The 23186-nt window shown below is 37.3% G+C and overlaps 1 protein-coding gene across 1 annotated transcript in view; it reads right to left on the minus strand.

Annotated features, from left to right (window-relative positions):
* Positions 1 to 23186, minus strand: part of COL6A5 (collagen type VI alpha 5 chain) — a 105134-nt gene that overhangs the window by 20172 nt on the left and 61776 nt on the right. The window contains exons 31-36 of the mRNA XM_007120210.2: positions 21061 to 21072; positions 17498 to 17985; positions 16233 to 16326; positions 15030 to 15683; positions 11819 to 11909; positions 6141 to 6349 (exon numbers count right to left, since the gene is read on the minus strand). Of these exons, the coding sequence (XP_007120272.2) occupies positions 6141 to 6349; positions 11819 to 11909; positions 15030 to 15683; positions 16233 to 16326; positions 17498 to 17985; positions 21061 to 21072 (1548 nt within the window). The remainder of the gene's footprint in view (positions 1 to 6140; positions 6350 to 11818; positions 11910 to 15029; positions 15684 to 16232; positions 16327 to 17497; positions 17986 to 21060; positions 21073 to 23186) is intronic.

A 23186-nucleotide genomic window follows, 5' to 3' on the forward strand; every position in this document is an offset into this window, starting at 1 on the left:
AAGAGATATGGGGATATATGTGTATGTATAGCTGATTCATTTTGTTATAAAGCAGAAACTAACACTCCATTGTAAAGCAATTATAGTCCAGTAAAAACGTTAAAAAAAAAAAGATGTGGCACATATATACAATGGAATATTACTCAGTCATGAAAAGAAATGAAATTGCATAATTTTTAATGAGGTGGATAGACCTTGAGTCTATCACAGACAGTGAAGTAAGTCAGAAGGAGAAAAACAAATACCATATGCTAACATATATATATATGGAATCTTAAAAAAAAAATGGTTCTGATGAACTGACGGACAGGGCAGGAATAAAGATGCAGACACAGAGAATAGACTTGAGGACACAGGGAGGGTGAAGGTTAAGCTGGGACAAAGTGAGAGAGTGGCATGGACATATATACACTACCAAATATAAAATAGAGAGCTAGTGGGAAGTAGTTGCATAGCACAGGGAGATCAGCTTGGTGCTTTATGACCACCTAGAGGGGTGGGATGGGGGGGTGAGATAAGGAGGGTGGGAGGGAGATGAAAGAGGGAGGGGATATGGGTATATACGTATATGCATAACTGATTCACTTTGTTATACAGCAGAAACTAACACAACATTTTAAGGCAATTATACTCCAATAAAGATGTGAAAAAAAAAGAATTAAGAAATATTTATGGCTTTATTCATGTATGGTTTATAAAAAAGCATGAGAGAAAAATAATTAAATTAAAATTTAAAAATTGAATTGCACCACCAAAGTTGTTTTAAAAATAACTCTCCCACTGATGACATGATGATCATCAAATTTGGCAGCTGGATATATTTCGTCATTTGAAAATGCAAACAATGCCCTTGCCAGACAACAGAGCCTACATTGTTAAGTTAATGTTTTTGTGGAAATGGGCATGGATTTGAATCCTGGCTCTGCTGCTTACAAGCTGTGTGATGTTGCTTGAGGATCTTAAACTTTGCATCAGTGTCCTCATCTGTAATATGTAATAGTCATTATAATAATAATAATAGATTATCATGGTAAGGATTAAGTTAAATCATGTATATAGAGTGCCTGGCGCATAGTTGCACTAAATAAGTGGTAGCTTCTGTGATTACTATTATTTCTCATGCATTGTTCGATAATCAAGTGAGACAGTGAATACAATGCTGAAATGAATACTGGCCCCCAAAGCATTCCACCTGCACTTTTTTAAATTTTAACATCTTTATTGGAGTATAATTGCTTTACAATGGTGTGTTAGTTTCTGCTTTATAACACAGTGATTCAGTTATACATATACATATGTTCCCATATCTCTTTCCTCTTGTGTCTCCCTTCTTCCCACCCTCCCTATCCCACCCCTCTAAGTGGTCACAAACCACCAAGCTGATCTCCCTGCACTTTTTATTAAATTGAATACTTTCTTACTTGTATTAGGCTTTTTTTTTTTTTACTCAGAGTATACTCTGATTATCAGACTACAAGCTCCTTGAAGACAGGGGCTCTGTCTGAATCTTTTTTTTTAAATCTCTCTAACCCCCCCAAAAGACTAGCATGGGGCTTAATTCAGAACAGGAGTCAAATACATATTTGCTGCATGGATATTCCTGGGAAAATCCATGTAAATGCTTGGCAGAGTCCTTTCCTATAGGAAGCCCTCAATGAGGGCTGCCACTGCTTTGTCGATCGCCACCACCACCATCACCCAATTATCACTTCAACTATCTACGTTTTATTCCATTAGCAAAGGGTCCCCATGAAAAAAAAGTGTTGCTAACACTATAGAACATTGCTTTAGTAATTGCAACAAATGATTGCATGAGACCTACAGAAGCAGCCTCCATGAAGTCAAATCATCCACATTCCCTGAATTCGCAGTTCACATTAGCTCTGCCGCATGCAAAATCTTCAAGGAAGACACCCAAAGTATAATAACTATACAATAATTTCTCAAGCAAAAGTGAAAGTCACAACTTCAGTTCACAGCTTAAAATGAACAGGAGACTCAGTTTATCCCCCAAAGAGCATCCAGATGGTTGAGATTTCCTAAAGCATTCATGAAACATGTCATTACAATTCAGACATGATCCCAATTCTATCACTGACCTCTTTAGCATGTGTACAGATATGAAAGTAGGACATTCAGCTGGGGGACTGCTCCATTAGGTGACTCAGAAGCCAGTTCTGCTGCATTTAATTCCAGTACAGATTTAAAGGTAGCAGAATATATATGTCTTCAAGTTCAACACGTGACAGCAAAAATTGGAAGCAAGCTAAGTGTTCAACAACAGATAAATAGTTAAATACATTCATTCATTGAAAGTAGCATTATGAGAACACAGAAAAATCAGTATGAAGCTTTCAGCAATATGTAAAATGTATAACATATGTGAAAAGCAGGATATGAAATTGAATAAAACTATGTAAACCTATATGCCTGTGGAAAAAACAAAGACTGTACTCCACACCACAAATAGCTCAGTCTGCTAAATTGTGTGATTTGTGACTCTGTATTAAAATTTTATATGGTATGATAGTACTTCTACAATTTTTAAAAAATTAGCAGAATCCTGAGGGTGTACTGGGAAACAGTGGGCAGGGTGTAGAAATCTTGAGTCCCTATACTGAATTTTTTAGTTCCCTGATCTTGGGGGCTTGAAGTTCCTTCTAAAACAGGGTTTCTTTCACTATTGACAGTCTGACTGGATGATTCTTTGTTGTGAGAGGATGTCCTGTGTGCATTGTAAGATGTTTAGCAGCATCTGTGGCCTCTACCCACTAGATGCCAGTAGTACCCTCCAGTTATGACAACTAAAAATGTCTCCAGACATTGCAATATGTCTCCCAGGGTAGAGTAGGGTAGAATCATCCCCAGGTGAATTTGCAAGAGCTAATCACTAAATACCTTTCCAGCTCTAATACCTTACGATTGATTCAAAATCAAAAGATACATTGGCTTAAAAAAACAAAACTGATTGTAGATCACAATCAAAGTTATCAAAAAAAAAATGTCAAACAAAATCCATGCAAATTCCCTTGAGCACAACTCCAGCCTAGTTTGAAGAGGGAAGTGTTGCCTCTTATTTCTTAATAAAATTCATTGAAAAGAACATCAGCTGAAATTATCCTAAGGCCAGGGAGTGCTTAAAGCTATGAGTGGGCCCTAGGCTGAGTTTGGGTTGGTATTTAACATTCATTAAAAATTATCCTGTCCCTCATTAATCTTGACAATAGACTAACTGTATCTTAAGTATTAGTTAACATAGCATCTTTGATGAAAGTGCTAGGCTCACCATTGGGTCAAAAGTTGCAATTTAATGAGAATTAAACTACCCATTTTTCATTACATAATTCCAAAGAACTATGTGTATTCCATTGGTGAGTAATTAGGAGCAACTGAATTTTCCAAGGAATTTTTATATTGTGGATGTGTGGTCAAAATGCATAATAGTATCTCTAGATAACCCCTACATATTTGGATCTTAAAATGTCTTGTTAGATAGATGTTGGATGAATAGATGGGTGGATGAATGTTCAGTGTTCTTGGATGAGTAAAATAAAATTATAATCCAGTTTACCTGGATCCCTTTGACAATAGGAATTCTTCTGTTCTGTGATACTAGTTACTCAATTGCTTTTAGCTGAGAGCACAGAGCAAATCTGGAAGCACACCAAAGTGCTAGCATGCACAGTAGTTCTTAAACTTCAGCCTGGATCAGATTTTTTGCTCGTTAAAAATCAGATGGCTGAGCCCCACCTCCAGTTTCTGCTTCTGTAGGTCCAGGATCAGTGCATTTCTAACGAGTTCCCAGGTGATGCTGATGCTGCTGGTTTAGGGACACACGTTTTGAGAATCACTGGGATAGTGGATCTGAAAAATGAGGACCTACAAAAATCACCTATGGTGGTTTTAAAGCTTGTGGCTTTTTCCTGGCCACTCACACGCCTAAATATGAAGCAGTAGTACTGAGAAGGGCTTAGGAATCTAAGCTTGTGAAGGGCTTCCAGGTGATCCTAATACAAATTGTCTTTGAGCTGCTGTAAGGAGTGGAGAGGGCCAGGAAAGGTGATGCAATTAAGGATGAACTTGGAAACTGGAGTAGGAGGAAGAAGAAAGGGAGAGGCCTAGGTAGAGAGATAGTGGTTATGTTTCTTGTGAAAGAGAGTGATACACAACTCATTGCCAGCCCACAGTACTCTGGGAACTCAAAATTTCTTAAATGGTTAAGATTCTTGACTTCCCCAGGACTCTCCGTTCAAGGGCACAAAAATCAGCCCTTGGCCATAAGAATCACATTACAAATGAGTAATAAGCATAGCATGTGGAAGTTCTTATGGAAGTGATCAATCTTTTTATTTGTGCAATAAATCTGGAACGTGTATCAAAGCTCATCTCTTAGCGACTGGATAAAATATCTGAACTACAATTTACTCTCCTTGAGGATAGCACATTATACAGAAAGTTCTCAGCAGCTTTTGACAACTAGCTATCAATGATTTTAAAAAGAAAAAAAAAGAAAGAAAGGAATAGTATGAAGTCCCTAGACAACACTGATGATCTGAGACTCAGATTTACTGTAAAGGATAAAAAATATATATTATCCTTAGTTCTGAGACTCTGTTTCCAGGCAATCACAACTCAACATAATCCTCCACAGAACTCCCAACACACTTCAATCCACTGCAAGAGAAATTGGGTGTGGTGGGTGTAACAGCAAATTGACATTTTTTTCCTACAGAGCCATGCAACAATTATTTCTGCAGCCAAATTGGACCTTAAACTGGTTATGAGTATCTTGATACCCAGACATCTGAAAAACCAAATGAAAAGTGTTTCTATTACTACTGAACAACGGTCATTAAAGATGGCTGCAAAGATGAGTTTCTCCTTTTTTCCCTTAAATATCCAATTAATTCGGTCTTTCTTGAAAAGTTTCACACTTCTGAATTATTACACTTTAAAATGCTTACCACTAACAACAGTATCACAAATGACAATTTGGTATTCCAACTCTGCCAAAATAACTTCTCTTTTTCTTTTTTTTTTCTTCCTAAACCAAACCATAACAAATTCCTATGCCTTGAGGGCTGTTGTAATTCCCGTATCGTTAAAATGAATACCCCAAATTAACTGCATCCATTAAGAAGAACAAATTTTGTATTTTCTTCTTTAAGCTATGCCTATATAATGATAAAAAACTTTTAAATAAGAAATCACACACTTGAATGCCTTAATGCCAAGGAACTATGTACATCAGGTTTACTTCATTACTTTTTAAAAAAGTCTTATTTTTCAACTAATGATTAATTGACTCTTTAATTCTCAATTCTAGCTTCTATAAAGGAAAGTTTAGCTGCTTTAAAGACAAAATTCAAACATGTATATTTCAGAAATAGGGGGGAAATATGGGGACATCAGTGTTGAACCCAAGGAAAAGAACATTTATTTATCCAAGGAAATTACTAAGAATGAATATTATGAGACTGGCCACCTTTTCTTTCAAACTTGCATATTCTAACATCACACATGATACTTACGACATAATGCTTTAAATGCTGGCATTCTGGCCAAATGAGCATTTTGGGAGACTCTAGATACATAGATGGGATAGCTGAATAGTCTGTTTAGAATGCCCACCCTTTTAAATGAAAATACAGCCAAAATTCTATGATCTGATTTGTTTGATACTATTAAATCCTGACAAAAAGCATTACTGCTTTGCCATTAAAATGTATAGAGTAGAGAGTGGGGTAGTTTATTTTATTTCCAGTGAAAAAACCTTACACCTTCTCATGCAATCACAAATTCTGGGGCACTGGTCAGGCCAACTTTTAAAAGTTCCTCCTTTGCTATGTGATTCTCTATAGTACCTCTTTCTACATCACACTAACCTAAATTGTGGTTTCTAGGGAAATCTTAAGTTTGGTGAGCATATCAGGGACATTTCTTAGAGCTTATCAGTGATTACCAGAGTGGTACCTGTGACCATTTAAATCTTCAGATCAAATAAAAGCTGCAGTTGTAGCCACAATCTTGAACTTGAAAAAAGTTGCTTTTTATACCCACCTTATTTATTTCTCTATTAGTGTTAAAAGATGAGGATCCAGTTATTTTTAAATTACTGCTATAACTTTTCGTTTCCTTACCAGAAGTGAGACTTGCAATTTCTTCAGAATCCTGATCTTTTTCATATTTAGTTGTTAATTTCTGTGGCATAAACATTTGGCTTGGAATGTAAGGCAGATGGTCACTTCCACTGTCTTCCAACACAAAAGATGAACCTCTGACCACACTCAATTCCTGGTCAATGAAGCTGTTCTCTCCTGAAGGAATCTCATGTGGCTCAGGGGTAAATCTAGAAGATAAAAGGGAAAGTTTTAGGTGAACCTATATAACTTTGAGAAATACAAATAAAATATCCCAACAATTTAATATAGTTACTTAATTATTTCTTAGAAGAAAGAAAATTTGGTGATAAAAATCTAAATTTATTTCAATCAAATAATTCATTATACTACAGGGGAATTCTACTAAACACGTAAAGAAGAACTAATACCTGTCCTTCTCAAACTATTCCAAAAAATTCAAGAGGACGGAACACTCCCAAATTCATTATACAAGGCCACCAGTACCCTGAAACCAAAACCAGACAAAGACACTACAAAGAAAGAAAATTACATGCCAATATCTTAGATGAGTACAGATGCAAAAATCCTCAACAAAATATTAGCAAAATGAATCCAACAGTATATAAGAGGATCATACACTGTGTCAAGTTGGATTTATTCCAGGGACACAAGAATGGTTCAACATACACAAATCAATCAGTGTGATATGCCACATTAACAAAAGGAAGGACAAAAATCACATGATCATCTCAATATATGCAGAAAAAGCATTTGACAAAATTCAATCTCCATTCATGATAAAAAGTCTCATCAAAGTGGGTACAGAAGGAACATATCTCAACATAATAAAGACCATTTATGGCAAATCCACAGCTAACATCATATGCAATGGCGGAAGGCTGAAAGGTTTTCCTCTAAATTTAGGGACAAGATAAGGCTATTTAACCACTTCTATTTAACATAGTTTTGGAAGTCCTAGCCACAGCAATCAGATAAGAAAAAGAAATAAAAGGCATTCAAATTGGAAGGGAAGAAATAAAACTGTCCCTATTTGCAGATGGCATGATACTTTATATAGATACCCTAAAGTCTTTACCCAAAAACTATTAGAACCAATAAATGAATTAAGCAAAGTCACAGGACACAAGATTAATATACAGAAATCTGTTGCTTTTCTATACACTAATAGTGAACCATCAGAAAGAGTGAAAAACCAATCCCATTTAAAATCACTTCGAAAAGAATGAAATACCAAGGAGGTAAAAGACCCATACTCTGAAAATAATAAAACATTGATAAAGGAAATTAAAGATGATACAAAGAAATAGAAAGATATTTGGTGCCCTTGGATTGAAAGAATTAATATTGCTAAAATGACCATACTACCCAAAGCAGATTTAATGCAATTCCTATCAAAATACCCATGAAATTTTTCACAGAACTAGAACAAATAATCCTAACATTCATATGAAACCACAAAAGATGCTGAATTGTCAAAGCAAGAACAAAAGAAAAAAAGAACAAAGCTGGAGATACCACCCTCCCAGACTTCAGACTATACTGCAGAGCTACAGTAATCAAAACAGCAAGGTACTGGCACAAAAACAGATACAGAGATCAATGGAACAGAATAGAGAGCCCAGAAATAAGCCCATGCACTTATGGTCACTTAATCTAGCTATGACAAAAGAGGCAAGAAAATGCAATGGAGAAAAGACAGTCTCTTCAATAAGTGGTGCTGGGAAAACTGGACAGCTACATGTAAAACAATGAAATTAGAACATTTTCTCACACCATATACACAAATAAACTCAAAATAGATTAAAGACCTAAATGTAAGACCAGAAGCCACAAAATTGCTACAAGAGAATATAGGCAAAACATTCTCTGACATAAATTGCAAGCAATATTTTTTGTCTCTGCCTCCTAAAGCAAAAGAAATAAAAGCAAAAATAAAGAAATGAGACCTATTAAACTTAAAAGCTTTTGCACAGCAAAGGAAACAATTGACAAAACTAAAAGACAACCTATGGGGTGGGAGAAAATATTTGCAAATGATATGACTGATAAGGGGTTAATATTCAAAAGAGATAAATAGCTCATACAACTCAATATCAAAAAAAAACAACCCAATTTAAAAAATGGGCAAAAGAGCTAAATAGAAATTTCTCCAAAGAAGACATACAAATGGCCAGCAGGCACATGGAAAGATGCTCAACCTTGCTAATCATCAGAGAAATACAAACCAAAACCACAATGAGATAACTCCTCACACCTGTCAGAATGGCTATCATCAAAAAGTCTACAAATAACAAATGTTGGTGAGGATGTGGAGAAAAGGGAACCCTTGTACACTCTTGGTAGGAATGTAAATTGGTGCAGCCATTAGGGAAAAGAGTATGGAGGTTCCTTAAAAAACTAAAAATAGAGCTACCATATGATCCAGCAATTCACATCTGGGGCATACATCCAAAGAAACACAAACACTAATTTGAAAAAAATACATGAACCCCAATGTTCATAGCAGCGCTATTTACAATAGCCAATACATGGAAGCAACCCAAGTGTCCATCAACAGATGACTGGCTTAAGAAGATGTGGTATATATACAATAGAATATTACTCAGCCATAAAAAGAATGAATTATTGCCATTTGCAGCAACATGGATGGACCTAGAGAATATTATACTTAGTTAAGTAAGTCAGAGAGAGAAAGACAAATACTGTATGATATCACTTATATGTGGAATCTAAAAAATAATACAAATGAATGTATATAGCAAAACAGAAACAGACTCACAGATACAGAGAACAGACTAGAGGTTACTAGAGGAGAGAGGGTGGGGGGGGAGGAGCATGTTAGGGGTAAGGAATTAAGAAATATAAACTACTGTGTATAAAATAGATAAGGAACAAGGATATTTTGTATAGCACAGGGACTTATAGCCATTATCTTGTAATAACTTTTAATTGAGTATAATCTGTAAAAGTACTGAATCATTCTGCTGTACTCCTGAAACTCATATAATATTGTAAATCAACTATACTTCATTTTTTTAAAAAAAGCATATACTGATACATTTGTGTAAATTCCCATTTATCCTTCTCTTTCCTGCCATCTGCTTATAGACTATGAAACACTACTTTGGAATAAATCAAGTCTGATTTGTCAGAGTTTTAGATAAATGACAAGAAAGTCATAGGTTACTTGGGACAACCAAATAATGTGTCTCAGTTTGATATCAATCTCCACAGAAAATGTAGAAAGTAGTCATTTAATCTACCATCAACTGCACTGAGAAGAATAAAACTATATAAAATATATCTCATTGATACCATGCTTCCTAAAATGGTGTCTACATTTATATTCTTTGGAGTGAGAATGATAGTTTGAAAATATTGTGTTTTTATTTAGGTGATGGTAAAAAAACATATTCAATATAAGTTTATTCTTATTCTATTAATGCACCTTTATGCAATTTCAAGTCCATGTTTACGTGTGCATTGATACTGTTGTTTGGCACCCGGTGGTACTACTTTAACTTTTGAGAGTTAATGAGGAAAGGAAATAAAGTCAGACATAATATTATCAACAATACATTCACACCAAGCAAAAGCCAAATGATATGATGACTCGAGTGGGAATGATCGTTTTGCAGTAGTGCAGGTGAAGACAAGTGCTGGGGAATCAAGCACTCACAGAACTGAGTGGGCAAGCTGAGAGCAGAGGTGACTCTGCAGCATGCATCATGTTTTACACATTTTACCAATATGCACCATATTATTAAAAATTTTTTTATTGAAGCATAGTTAATTTACAATGTGTTAGTTTCAGGTATACAGTAAAGTGATTCATTTATACATACATATATATGTATGTATATATGTATATGTGTATATATACACATATATATGTATATTTTTTCAGATTCTTTTCTGTTATAGGTTATTACAAGATATTGAGTATAGTTCTCTGTGCTATACAGTAGGTCCTTGTTGTTTACCTATTTTATATATAGTAGTATGTATATGTTAATCCCAAACTCCTAATTTATCTCTCTCCCCTGCACCTTTCCCCTTTGGTAACTGTAAGTTTATTTTCTAAGTCTGTGAGTCTATTTCTCTTTTGTAATAAGTTCATTTGTATCATTGTTTTAGATTACACATATAAGCGGTATCATTTGATATTTGTCTTTCTCTGTCTGACTTACTTCACTTAGTATGATAATCTCTAGGTCCATCCATGTTGCTGCAAATGGCATTATTTCATTTTTTATGGCTGAATAATATTCTACTGTGTTTGTGTGTGTGTGTGTGTGTGTGTGTGTGTGTGTATGTATTATATCTTCTTTATCCATTCATCTGTTGATGGACCTTTAGGTTGTTTACATGTTTGGCTATAAAATTTCTTTTTTTAGTTTTTAGGAATTCTATTTTGGCAAAGCAGAATCATCTAATACATTAAATTACTGTTTTAAATTTGTGTCTTACTGAGTTTCCTTGGGTTTGATGTACGAATTTATTTTTGTTTGATAGTTGCATAGGAACTATACACATATGGTATTTGCAGCTAGATTTGTGTTTGTACATGTTAAAATAACATATTAAAATGTAGTCCTGTAAGAATCGATTTTCCTTTAAATAAGAGTATTGTCTATTCCATGTTGGGAAACACTGCTTCACAGGACATCAGTGCCATATTGTCCTTCAGAAGGTGTGAGCTGCTGGACGCTTCCTTGTTAAACTACTAAGTATAAATGAAACCTGACATGAGAGGAACATGTATTTGCATGAATTCTGAGGAACACTTCCTCTTGCCATTTTGGATATATGGGATTTATGGGAAAGACCGCATCTATTTTGAGAAGCTCTTTGCTTAATTGCAATCTGACAGGACAGGGCCATTATGGGCTAACTCTGGGCTTTCACAGGCTGTAGTCAGGGATCCAAGCTTTGTGAAATAGAGAGAAAAGCACAGAGCAACCAAATGGGCCATTCTCATTCTGTTTGAGGTTCAAGTCCATTCAGATTAATTATTTATATTTTCACTCAAGATAAAATTTTAAAGAAAATTATTTACATGTGCAATGATATTGTAGGGTCTTTCATGCTGTTTTGGGAATGAAATAATGAATCACATGGAACCCCATACTTCAGTGAGACAAGACATTGGGATAAACTGTAATAAGTGCCTCAGCAGAGGTGTAAAAAGTTATTAAAAAAGGAATAACTGTGGATTTTGACTGAGAGTAAAGATGGGCTTTGAAGAGGAGATAGGTTTAATCAGGGCCATGAAGGATGGGTAGGGTTTCACTGGAAGGAACAGGATCCCAGGCAGGGTGAACTCCTGGACCTCTGGTCACACAAGGCAGACAAGAGTCCAGTGTGGCCGGAACTCAGAGCTTATGATGGGGAGAGATGAGAAGTAAGGTTCAGGTGGGTTGAGACTGAATTCTGGCATAAATTTCAATATGGAAATTTCTGAGGAAACCATGAATTTTAACGTAAAATTGTAATAAGCTCGTGAGGATGTTATAGAAACATCAATCCTGAAAGCATACTTGTGTGCAACTTCTGCTACAGAAAATGTAATACATGAAGAGCCTTTCCTTCAGAGACCTTATCTGCCATCAGCCATTTACACACCCCTCAGTGAATCAACAGTCACTTGTAAATATCAGAGCTTTCTAACTCACAGGAGATTGATTCTTCGATTATCCTCTTCCTTTGAATTGATGAGTCTGCAGGTGTTCTCAAGCATCATTGGTGGGTACTGATTGAATCCTCCTATTGAGAGAGAAAAATTATAGTTAGATTTTTAAACTAGAAATTGTATTTGCTAGGGAAAGAGAACTCCAACAGGAATCTTCTTGAAGCGATAAATGTCACTAAAGTATTTCAGCACAATTTGGCGTGGGTGAGAACAGAAAATAGTAGCAACTAGAAATAGCACTCAGAATTTGATTTTAGAACATTTTGCAGCCAAAGAATTACTGGGGTCATGGAAGCGGACCTCCTCAAATTGTTCGTTTAAGGGTTAATTGTGATGCAGAGACACAATTTCCATATGTTCAGGCTAACATAATTGTATTCTGATCCTATAATACTTTTTCACTCAAACTTATGCTAATAGAAAAAGTAATATTTTATTACATGATGCTATTTCTGTGCTTCTGCACCAATTAACACTGATTTCCTAGGAGGAAAATAATCACAGGAAAGATTTTAGCTTACTGACCTAAATAATATGTTCCTTTACCTCTTTCTATTGTTGTTGTATAAACTGTGGAATACTGAGAAATATATAATTTTCCCCACATTCAGGAAAATAAATAGGTTTTAGTGAAAGGAGATCTTTGACCATTGAATGATTGAAGACTACGTGAAAATATCTCACAGAATGTTTATTGTTTTATAATAATCATATTTCTCTTGTTCTAAGATGAGCATTTTTTTCTATTTCTCTGAAATGAGACTATGTCTTCTAATCAATTGCAGTTGACAGTTGCTATTGGTGAGGAAGGAATCGTGATGCCATTGTTATCGCCTGTGCATGTGGGAACAACAAACGTGCCAGCACCAACACTTGTAGAATTGGGGTCAGCAGTTTAGAAAAAATTCCCGGAAGTATTAGTAAAGGAGACTTTTAACCTCTACAAACCAAGTGGTTATGGGAAGACAGTGAATTGGATGTGTTTAACAACATTGCTCAGATGGAAATCAAAAGTAAGCTAGCTCTAATAATTGCAAAGCCTAATTTAAGAGCCCAGCAAGACCAGTTTTGTGTTATTTCATAGAGTCTTTTTAAAGTGCTGCTCCATTGGGGTGCATTGACATATACACACTACTATACATAAAATGGATAACTAATAAGGACCTACTGTATAGCACAGGGAACTCTTCTCAATACTCTGTGATGACCTGTATGGGAGAAGAATCTTAAAAAGAGTGGATTTATGTATATGTATGGCTGGTTCACTTTGCGGTGCAGCAGGAGCTGGCATGGCATTTTAAATCAACTATACTCCAATAAAAATTAAATTAAAAAAAGATTTTCTAAAAAAATCCATCATCGATCTTGATGGTATAAAGAAAAATATTGCATGGGAAAAGATGGGTACCAATGACTCTGAGTCAAGAAAGAGCTCACAAAAGTCAAATTTTGACTAGAAGAAGTTTTAGGAATGCCTTAACCAAGTCTATTTCACGTATATTCCCTTTTTATGTATGCACAAGAGTGACATATCGTAGTCTGTCTAAAAGAACTCTTTTGTAGACTATAAAATAAAAAACTCTAAAAGGAAAGTCAGTATCAACATTTAACTGGAAGCACTTTTTCTTTCATTTTCATAATACAATGGTGCATTATACAATGGAAGGCATTTAGAGTTAAAGAAATAACATGATATTCCCAAAGGGGTAATTATTGGATTCTTCGATCGAATATGAGTCACAGGAGAAAGGGGAAGCTCCTTCTTCAATGAAGAGTGAACTTCCAAGATGTTGTCACTATGGTGGTATTGAAGATTCCTTGAATACCAGGGCGACTTTGGAATCCTAGGGTGGTGGGATTGGTTCCAACAGAACCTAAATCTACACTTGTCAGATTCCCAGAAAGAAAAGGTTCAGCTCGATTCCATGGGATCCTCTAGAGCAGGATTTCTCAACCTCAATGCTATTGACATTTTGGGCTGGATTGTTCTTTGCTGTGGGGGGGCGTCCTGTGCATTGTAGGATATTTAGCAGCATCCTTGGTCTCTACCCACTAAATACCAGTAGTATCCTCTCTCTTAGTTCTGACAACCAAAAGTGTCTCCAGACATTTCCAAATGTCATCTGGGGGGCAAAATCATCCCCAGTTGAGAACCACCTCTCTAGAAAGAGCATTTCTCAAACCACTTGTGGTGAAGGACAAGGTATTTTTATTTCTAGCCTTTTGCAGACTGATACTTTTGGTTTATATCTTGTTCAATGAGATAATGCTCACTGTTTATACACTTGTATAATGTAGCAATGTCAAATTGCTTTAAAAGTTTCTAGATGCTTATTCTCAATTTCTGTATTTCTTTTTTTGTGTGTGGTACGCGGGCCTCTCACTGTTGTGGCCTCTCCCGTTGCGGAGCACAGGCTCCAGACGCGCAGGCTCAGCGGCCGTGGCTCACAGGTCTTGCCGCTCCGCGGCATGTGGGATCTTCCCAGACCGGGCAACGAACCCGTGTCCCCTGCATCGGCAGGCGGACTTTCAACCACTGAGCCACCAGGGAAGCCCAATTTCTGTATTTCTTTCTTTACTCATCAATTTATGGACTAACACTGGTCCAATGGGTGATGCTTTGTAGTACATTGGCCTAGAACTTTTCTACTCAAAGTGTGATCTGTGGACCAGAGCATTGACATTACTGAAGAACCTGTTAGAAATGCAGAATATTAGGCTCCATCCTACACATACTGAATCAGAACCTCCATTTTAACAAGATTCCTGTGTGGTCTGTATGCTCAGACTCTTTGGGATCAGCACTCTCACACAGGTCTCCAGGGTACTCCAAGGTTGGAAATAAACCAGGTGTAGCAGGGAAAACTTTTATTTAAATGCTCAATCTGGAGACCACCTAAGAGCTGCTAGAACTTCTTTACATTGAGCAAGTGTAGTTCAGGACATCTCCAGTCACTCTCTTTCTTCTAGTGCTGAGATTTTGGCTAAGAGACATTATATCATGAAAAAGGTCTCACCGCATTATGACCAAAGCATAAACAGGGTATAACCAAGATGTGGTCTATTCCAGTCCCCTTTTCACCATCTAATTCACATATTTTGGTTAGCTATAGATACAGAGGTATGTTAGGTTATCAATACTGCTAACAAACACTAATTTATTAAAACAAAGAGAAAACAAAATAGTGACTTACGTCTAACAGAGTACACAAACGGCTTTACAAACTTCACAACGTAATCCAGGTTTGGTTTATGAATTCTCCCAAGCTGTATCAGATGGTGATCAAGTGGGTGGCTGGCTAGCTCCTCCATGTCCTCCTTATGTGTAGAGCCCAGAGAAATCACAAATATGACATAGCCTTGACACTTGGCCCTCAGAGCCATCTTCTTTAAGAATTCCTTTCTCTCATGATTTTCTCCAGCAGAGACTACAAAGATGACCCTATGTTTTCTCAGTCTGGGTGTTCCTTGGAAGAGATCCTCCACAGTCCACAGTAGGGCATGGCCAATGGTGGATTCTCCATTTAGCTGTTGGAGGTAAGTCTGGATGTGCCTCTTCATTAGAGCTTGATTGTCATAAGTTGTAAACTCAAACTCTGTTTTTACCACATCCTCCTTCCTCCCATCCCAAGGAGAGTAGCTCAACAAGGCAATCCTATCACCAGAGTCTGAGGTTAGAGGGTCTGAGGCAATATCAAAGTTGTCAAGCATTGAGCTCACCAAGGCTTTGACATCCTTAAACTCATCACTTGTTATAGTCCTAGAATTGTCTAAGAGGAAGGTGACATCCATGTATGAATTTTCAGGTAAGAAAATCTCTTTCTTGCAAGTATTTGGAAAACATTTATCTGAAAACACATAGAGACTTATCATTGGTTCAATGTCGGCACAAGAAGACACTGTTGTTTGAGATCTTCAAGTGAATAAGGGACTGATTACCAAAAATTAATCATCTGATCAATACCTCTTCAATCTCACATCATTTAAATTAATAAGGAATTTTCAACGTCCCCATAATTTCTGTGGCCACTAGCAGACAATTTGGGAATGTCTTTGTTGAAAGCAGATGTAAGTAACATGTATACTTAAAGTCTATAAGACATGTCCAAACTCTTTTAGAAAATATTTTAAATATTTTAGAAGCTTTTGATACAAACTATCAAATTGTCCCCAGGAAAAGCCGAATCAATTGGGATAATCTTCTAAACCAATTTTCACATTCTATGGAAACTTCAAACATTACAGAGATTGAAACTGACATATGGTGTTGAAAGATTGGAAAACTTAAAATAGAATCTACAATCAAAAATATAATTCTTTGATAAAGGTAGATTTAATAACTCACCCAGAAGGCATTTAAGTGTTTCAGCACAATAAATTTTTCTCATTAGTCTTACCATAGCAAAGAATACATTTCCGAAGTCTTTCTAATGGTTCATATTCCCCATTTGGAGGAACAGGAAGCACCTGAAATGTTCCCGTGTTGTCAAACTGCATTGAAAAAGAAGTATATGCTTACTTGCTCATTTTCTTTAGTCGTCATCAGGAATACACTCTGCACACATTTTAAGAGTTTGAAAAACACCTAACTAATCCCCATCACCTTGCATTGTAGCCCATTGCTCTATTCAGTGCATCTTTATGCATACACACACACACACAGACACAGACACACACATACACACACTATCTCCCCTTGATCCTAAACATAACCCAAGGAAACATATAGTACAGGTACGAGCAACCCAATTTTATGATGAGGAAACTGCCACAAGTTAACCACAAGATTCACCCACTAGGGTAGATATCAATATCTCATTCTTATCTCCAAACCTGCAGTTCTGCACTGAATTTTCACACACTTCTAATTATGCACCAGCTGTTTATGTACTATACATCAGTTTCTGGGGTTGGGTCTTGCAGAAATTTTACATTCACCAGTTTCCTTTAGCCCCTTTAAGTAGTGATTCCAACTATTTCCAACCAATCTCACTATCTAGAAGAAGGCATATCTTTCAGATGCCAAGTGGATTTCTCCAATCACAAATTCCAATTACTTTTATTCCATATTACTCAGCCATAAAAAAAGTGAAATAATGCCATTTGCAGCAACATGGATGGGCCTAGAGATTATCATACTAATTGAAGTCAGAAAGAGAAAGACAGATACCATGTGACATCACGAGTGGAATCTAAAATATGACACAAATGAACATATCTACAAAACAGAAATAGACTCCCAGACATAGAGAACAGACTTGTGATTGCCAAGGGGGTGGGAGGGGAGGGATGGATTGGGAATTTGGGATTAGAAGGTGCAAACTATTATATATAGGATAAACAACAAGGTCCTACTGTATAGCAAAGGGAACTATATTCAATATCCTCTGATAAACCATAATGGAAAAGTATATAAAAGATAATGTATATGTATGCCTATACATATATATGTGTGTGTGTGTATACATATATATATATATAACTGAATCACGTTCTGTACAGCAGAAATTAACACAGCGTGTAAATCAACTATACTATACAAAAGGATGTAGACAGAGGTCACTAAGTCTATTCAAAATTCTTGGTAGTACACTGCCTGATTTTGTCTGTTTCTTGATTATATTTTTGCTTTGATACTCACGTTGACCAGGGAAGTACTTACCTCAAAAGCCTCCTCAAGGGAAACCCTTTCATTAAAAGCAAAGACTGCAGGGCTGATATCCAGGGCGCTAAACTCCATGGTGGCTGTGATGATGGATGACCTACTGGCAGATTGTCCATTGCTAAAAAACACAGCGACTCTCTGCACATTGGCTCCTGCTAACAACCGCTTGAAGATGTTCCGAGCCACAAACATCATCGTGTTACCAATGTCTCGGACTTCCCTGGAGTTTTGATATTTAATTTTGGAAAGAAGATGAAGGAGCTGCTTCTTGCTGTGGTAGTCAGACCCACGGATGATGTAGCTGGTGCCTGAGTCGAAGGAAACCACGACAACTCTTGCTCCCACAGGGCAATTATTTTCCCTGATGTGAAGGTCATTGACAATAGAAATGATGATGTCCCTTGTTTCATTAAATCTCTGCTCTGTGATATCATAGGACTGGTCCAGGGCAAACACTAGCTCTGTTGGATACACTGGACACTTTTCTACAAAAATGAGAAGCAAAAGTATTAAGTTATTTCACTGGGTCAAAAGCCTTTCCCATTCCCTTTACTCCAGTGAGATAGGTTGACACTGAGGTCTGGGAAAATGCAAGTGTCACATAAACTCTAGAACCAGAGGTACCCACAGGTAAAGGGAGGAAAAGACTCTCCTTTGTTAGCCTGAAGGTGTTACCTAAATACAGAGAAGTGATATTTTGCTATGTAATGCTCAGACTTCACTGCCCACCATCAGTCTGCTATTTAAAAAGAAATTGGAAGGAGTATTTGAGCTGATGGAACTTCCTGTATCCTGATTGTGGTGATGATTACATGAATTTATGCATGTGTAAAAACTGAACAAAAGAGTGAATTTTACTGTATGGAAAGTTTTTAAGGGAAACTATGGCTTATCAGAAAATCTGAAGGTAAGGTAACCCTCTTGCACTGTTGGTGGGAATGTAAATTGATACAGCCACTATGGAGAACTGTATGGAGGTTCCTTAAAAAACTAAAAATAGAATTACCATATGACCCAGCCATCCCACAACTGGGCATATACCCTGAGAAAAACATAATTCAAAAAGAGTCATGGGGCTTCCCTGGTGGCGCAGTGGTTGAGAGCCCGCCTACCGATGCAGGGGACGCGGGTTCGTGCCCCAGCCCGGAAAGATCCCACATGCCGCGGAGTGGCTAGGCCCGTGAGCCATGGCCACTGAGCCTGCGCATCAAGAGCCTGTGCTCCACAACAGGAGAGGCCACAACAGTGAGAGGCCCCCGTAACACACACACACACACAAAAGAAATAGCACAAATAAAATACACCCAACCTAACATCAGAGTACTTTATTAGGTACATAAGAACTTCCTTAAAAAACTCACACTTACACATGAGTAATTAAATAGGAATAGATTTCTTCTGACAAATAATTTTAACCAGAAACTGGTAATAGTGACTGACCCCCGAGAACCAAACTAGGAGAATAGGGCACAGAATTTTGGATCATGAATTTCCAGATGGTATGTATCTAGAAAAATGGTACAGATGAACCAGTTTGCAGGGCAGAAATAGAGACACAGATGTAGAGAACAAACATATGGACACCAAGGGGGGAAAGTGGTGGTGGGGGGTGGGGGTGATGTGATGTATTGGGAGATTGGGATTGACATATGTATACTAATATGTATAAAATGGATAACGAATAAGAACCTGCTGTATAAAAAAAATAAAATTCAAAAAAAAATCTGAAAGTTTATTCTTTTCAAAAATCTTCAGAAATGATCTACTAATAATTATAAAGTCAGCTGGAAGATTTTCATCCACTTATGTGCAAACATTTATTGAGTATCCACCACCTGAAATGCAGAGTAACATGTGCTGTGAGATACATACAAAGATGAAAAAATGCAAGTTTGCCCCCGAGGAACTTGTCTGGGGAGGATCATGATATTGAAAGGTAGAGAGTGATTATTATTCTTCACAGGGATTCAGAGGACAAAGAGGCTGTTTCCAGAGAGAGAGGATTTCAGGGGTTTTGGGATGACAGCAAGGGTGGCAGGAGGAAGGGGTCAGCACAGTGGACCATGGCAGGCTTTCAACAAGCTATTAAAAAGATGGGTCTGTCTGTAATCTCCAACTCAATCTTAATAGTCTTATGATGACTGCACTTTGGGAATTTCATAGGTAATCTGCCCTATGTATCAAACCAAACGTTTCAAAGTCCTTGTTAAAGTCTGAACACAGGAAGAGAAAATGAAATTATTTAAAAATTAAGCACCCCCTCATTTACATCTACTCTCCCCAATCTGGCTAACTCTCAAAATGCATTAAACTCAAAATATAGCATCTCCCAACCGTTGTTCCTAGTAACAGAAATAGAAGAGGAAGTGTTGATTTCAAGATGTATTTTGAATCAAGACATTTTTCTGCGAAGAAATGTTTAAAATATGCAAGCCAATAATGAACAAGAAAATGAGAAAAATGAACGATGCCTTATTTCTTAGCCCTATACTACAAATGATTAATGAAGTGGTAGATAGCATCTTCAGAGCTGACCTATCATCACAGATTTTCCCAGAAGGCAGCACCAGTTTCCATTTATTTTTAATCTCTTTCTTTCTTAGTGCCCAGCAGAGTACCTGATAAATTTAATTCAAACCCCTGAAGTTTTACTGAGTGCTTAGATTTACTAAGGTTTTTTTTTTTGTTTTTGGAATAAAGTGAATGGTGCCAAACTTTGGGATGAGCTCAAAGATCCAGTGGATCTATGTCAGCAGGCCTCTAGGAGACCAGGAGCTCTTGGAGTTGACTTAACCGGCTCAGGGGTGACATCATCCGAGGGGTCTAAGGCACCACGGAACACCAACTGCAGTCTAGGCCCCAGGAAGACCATCCTCCATCCTCCGGGTCAGGCTGACGAGTGGTGGGCAGGTGGAGGTGAAAGGTGTGAATGGAGGTCAGAGAGAGGAAAGGAAACATCGCCCGTCCAAGGAGCCAGTGTCCACGGACTCAGCAGCAGATAGAGCAACAGAATGGGTCAGGCAGCGAGCAGCCCTGCACTGAATTGCCCAGCAACACAGGACCTACCCCGTGAAGAAAATGAGTTGGAAACTGGCAGGACCTGGAAAGAACAGCAGTGTGAAGGGTCTGGGAGCTGGCGGTCAGCATTTTATAGTTAAGTCCAAACATGACACTTAAAATTATAGTCATAATAAGTGTCTGCACAGAAGGAAGAAGTCTCTTTTCCCAAGGGGATCAGAGTTTCTTTTTTTTTTCCTTTGTGAAGTGTTTATTCAAATATTTTGCCCATTTACTTTTCTTTTAAAATTTATTGAAGTATAGTTGATTTACAGTGTTGTGTTAGTTACAGCAAAGTGATTCAGTTATACATACATATATATATATCTATCTTTTCCCGATTCTTTTCCCTTATAGGTTATTACAAAATATTGAGTAGAGTTCCTTGTGCTATACAGTAGGTCCTTGTTGGTTATCTATTTCATATATAGTAGTGTGTATATGGTCTTGTCAGAATGCAAGAATTATTTCAGCAAGCTGCATAATATGGTAAGAATACTCACCTTTCCAACAAGCTATATAGAGGAGAGAGAGAGAAAGAGTCTGTTACATTTTTGGAATGCTGACTAAAAATAATCCAAAAAATAAAATTTCAACAAAGTTTAATATTCTGTTTAACTCTAATTGCAAATGGGGCTAGTTTCTAATTACAGGAAGCCAAGATTAAAGGATGGAGGAGGGTGGACACAGAAGTTTATTATTTTGTGGATCTTCCTGACCTTTCCTCCTTGTGAGCTGTGGCCAGCAGACATTAGCAGAATCCTGGTTGAAATCTGAATCACTGATCACTTGTTTTAGAAACAGAACAGATGAGCCTCTGATTAAAAGCCAAGATAGCTAAAATTCAATTTGTTTTGTCTCTATTTTACAGCCTTCTGAGAGCCATTCAACAAGGCGGGACTAAAATACGGGGTCTTATTTTCTTCCCTGATGAACACCTTGGGAACCTCTATTTTTCTGCAGAGCTGTGGGGATTTCCAAATGAACTTTGTCTCTGCTAAAACAAATACAGCTCCTGTGTTTGTGTAATCTTGTATCCAGACTGAGGGAACCCCTTGCTTTCTCCCGAGCATCTGGTTTCTCCAAGTGATTTACCTGGTAAGCATGAGATATAACAGGGGGAAATATTGGCAAATCTTGAAGAAAGCACAGGGCTGACAATATTCATGTTCATTTTACTCAATTCCTAGGAAGCAAATGAATCACTCCGAGACAATAAAAGATTTTACTAGCCCTGGCAACAAACCGGTCATCCATCCTGCTGGCCCACAGCCCACAAACACTCTCACATCAACCCTAGGAACATTTTTGTTTGTCTTCATCCTGCAGTTGCTGAGATGCTGACTGCCAACAGAGAGCACACAGAACCCACGGCCTCCTCTGCATCTCAAGGCCTGAAATAGATCTCTCTTCCTGAGAAGTCCCATTTGTTAACTGCCAGCCCAGCTGTGAGGCCAGAAGAACAAACTCTAGAATTAGGTGCATTTGTCTGAGTTTCAGTCTGGGGAAACTACTTGACCTCTTTTAGGGTGTTTCTTTTTTTAATTTAGTTTTTCCTGAAAATTCTCTTTCTTATGTCTCTCTTTCTAAGACTCCAATTACTTGGGCCCTCCTGTTTTATTCCCAACCTCCCTTTCTCTCTCCATTCTCCTCAGCTTCCTAGATCTCTTACTTTATTCTGGGAGAAGTTCCTACCCACCAGCCCAGGGCCCTCATGCCAGTGCGGCTGGAGCTGCTCTAGGGCTGAAGAACAAACATGGTGGAGCAGGAGTCCAACCTTGCAGAGCATCTGAATTAGCTCCAAGTACATACTTGTTGTGTTCCTGGTCTTAGAGGAAATGCTTTCCATGTTTCACCATTAAGAATGATATTTGCTGTGGGTTTGTCATATATGGCCTTTATTATGTTGAGGTAGGTTCCCTCTATGCCCACTTTCTGGAGAGTTTTTATCATAAATGGGTGTTGAATTTTGTCAAAAGCTTTTTCTGCATCTATTGAGATTATTATATGGTTCTTATCCTTCAGTTTGTTAATATGGTATATCACATTGATTGATTTGCGTATATTGAAGAATCCTTGCATCCCTGGGATAAATCCCACTTGATCATGGTGTATTATCCTTTTAATGTGTTGTTGGATTCTGTTTGCTAGTATTTTGTTGAGGACTTTTGCATCTATATTCATCTGTGATATTGGTGTGTAATTTTCTTTTTCTGTAGTATCTTTGTCTGGTTTTGGTATCAGGCTGATGGTGGCCTCATAGAATGAGTTTGGGAGTTTTCCTTCCTCTGCAATTATTTGGAAGAGTTCAAGACGGATGGGTGTTAGCTATTCTCTAAATGTTTGATAGAATTCACCCGGGAAGCCATCTGGTACTGGACTTTTGTTTGTTGGAAGATTTTTAATCACAGTTTCAATTTCATTACTTGTGTTTGGTCTGTTCATATTTTCTATTTCTTCCTGGCTCAGCCTTGGAAGGTTATACCTTTCTAAGAATTTGTCCATTTCTTCCTGGTTGTCCATTTTGTTGGCATAGATTTGTTTGTAGTAGTCTCTTAGGGTTTTTATTTCTGTGGTGTCTGTTGTAACTTCTCCTTTTTCATTTCTAATTTTATTGATTTGAGTCCTC

This window comes from Physeter macrocephalus, chromosome 1 (genome assembly GCF_002837175.3).
Source record: "Physeter macrocephalus isolate SW-GA chromosome 1, ASM283717v5, whole genome shotgun sequence".
Taxonomy (NCBI): Eukaryota; Metazoa; Chordata; class Mammalia; order Artiodactyla; family Physeteridae; genus Physeter; species Physeter macrocephalus.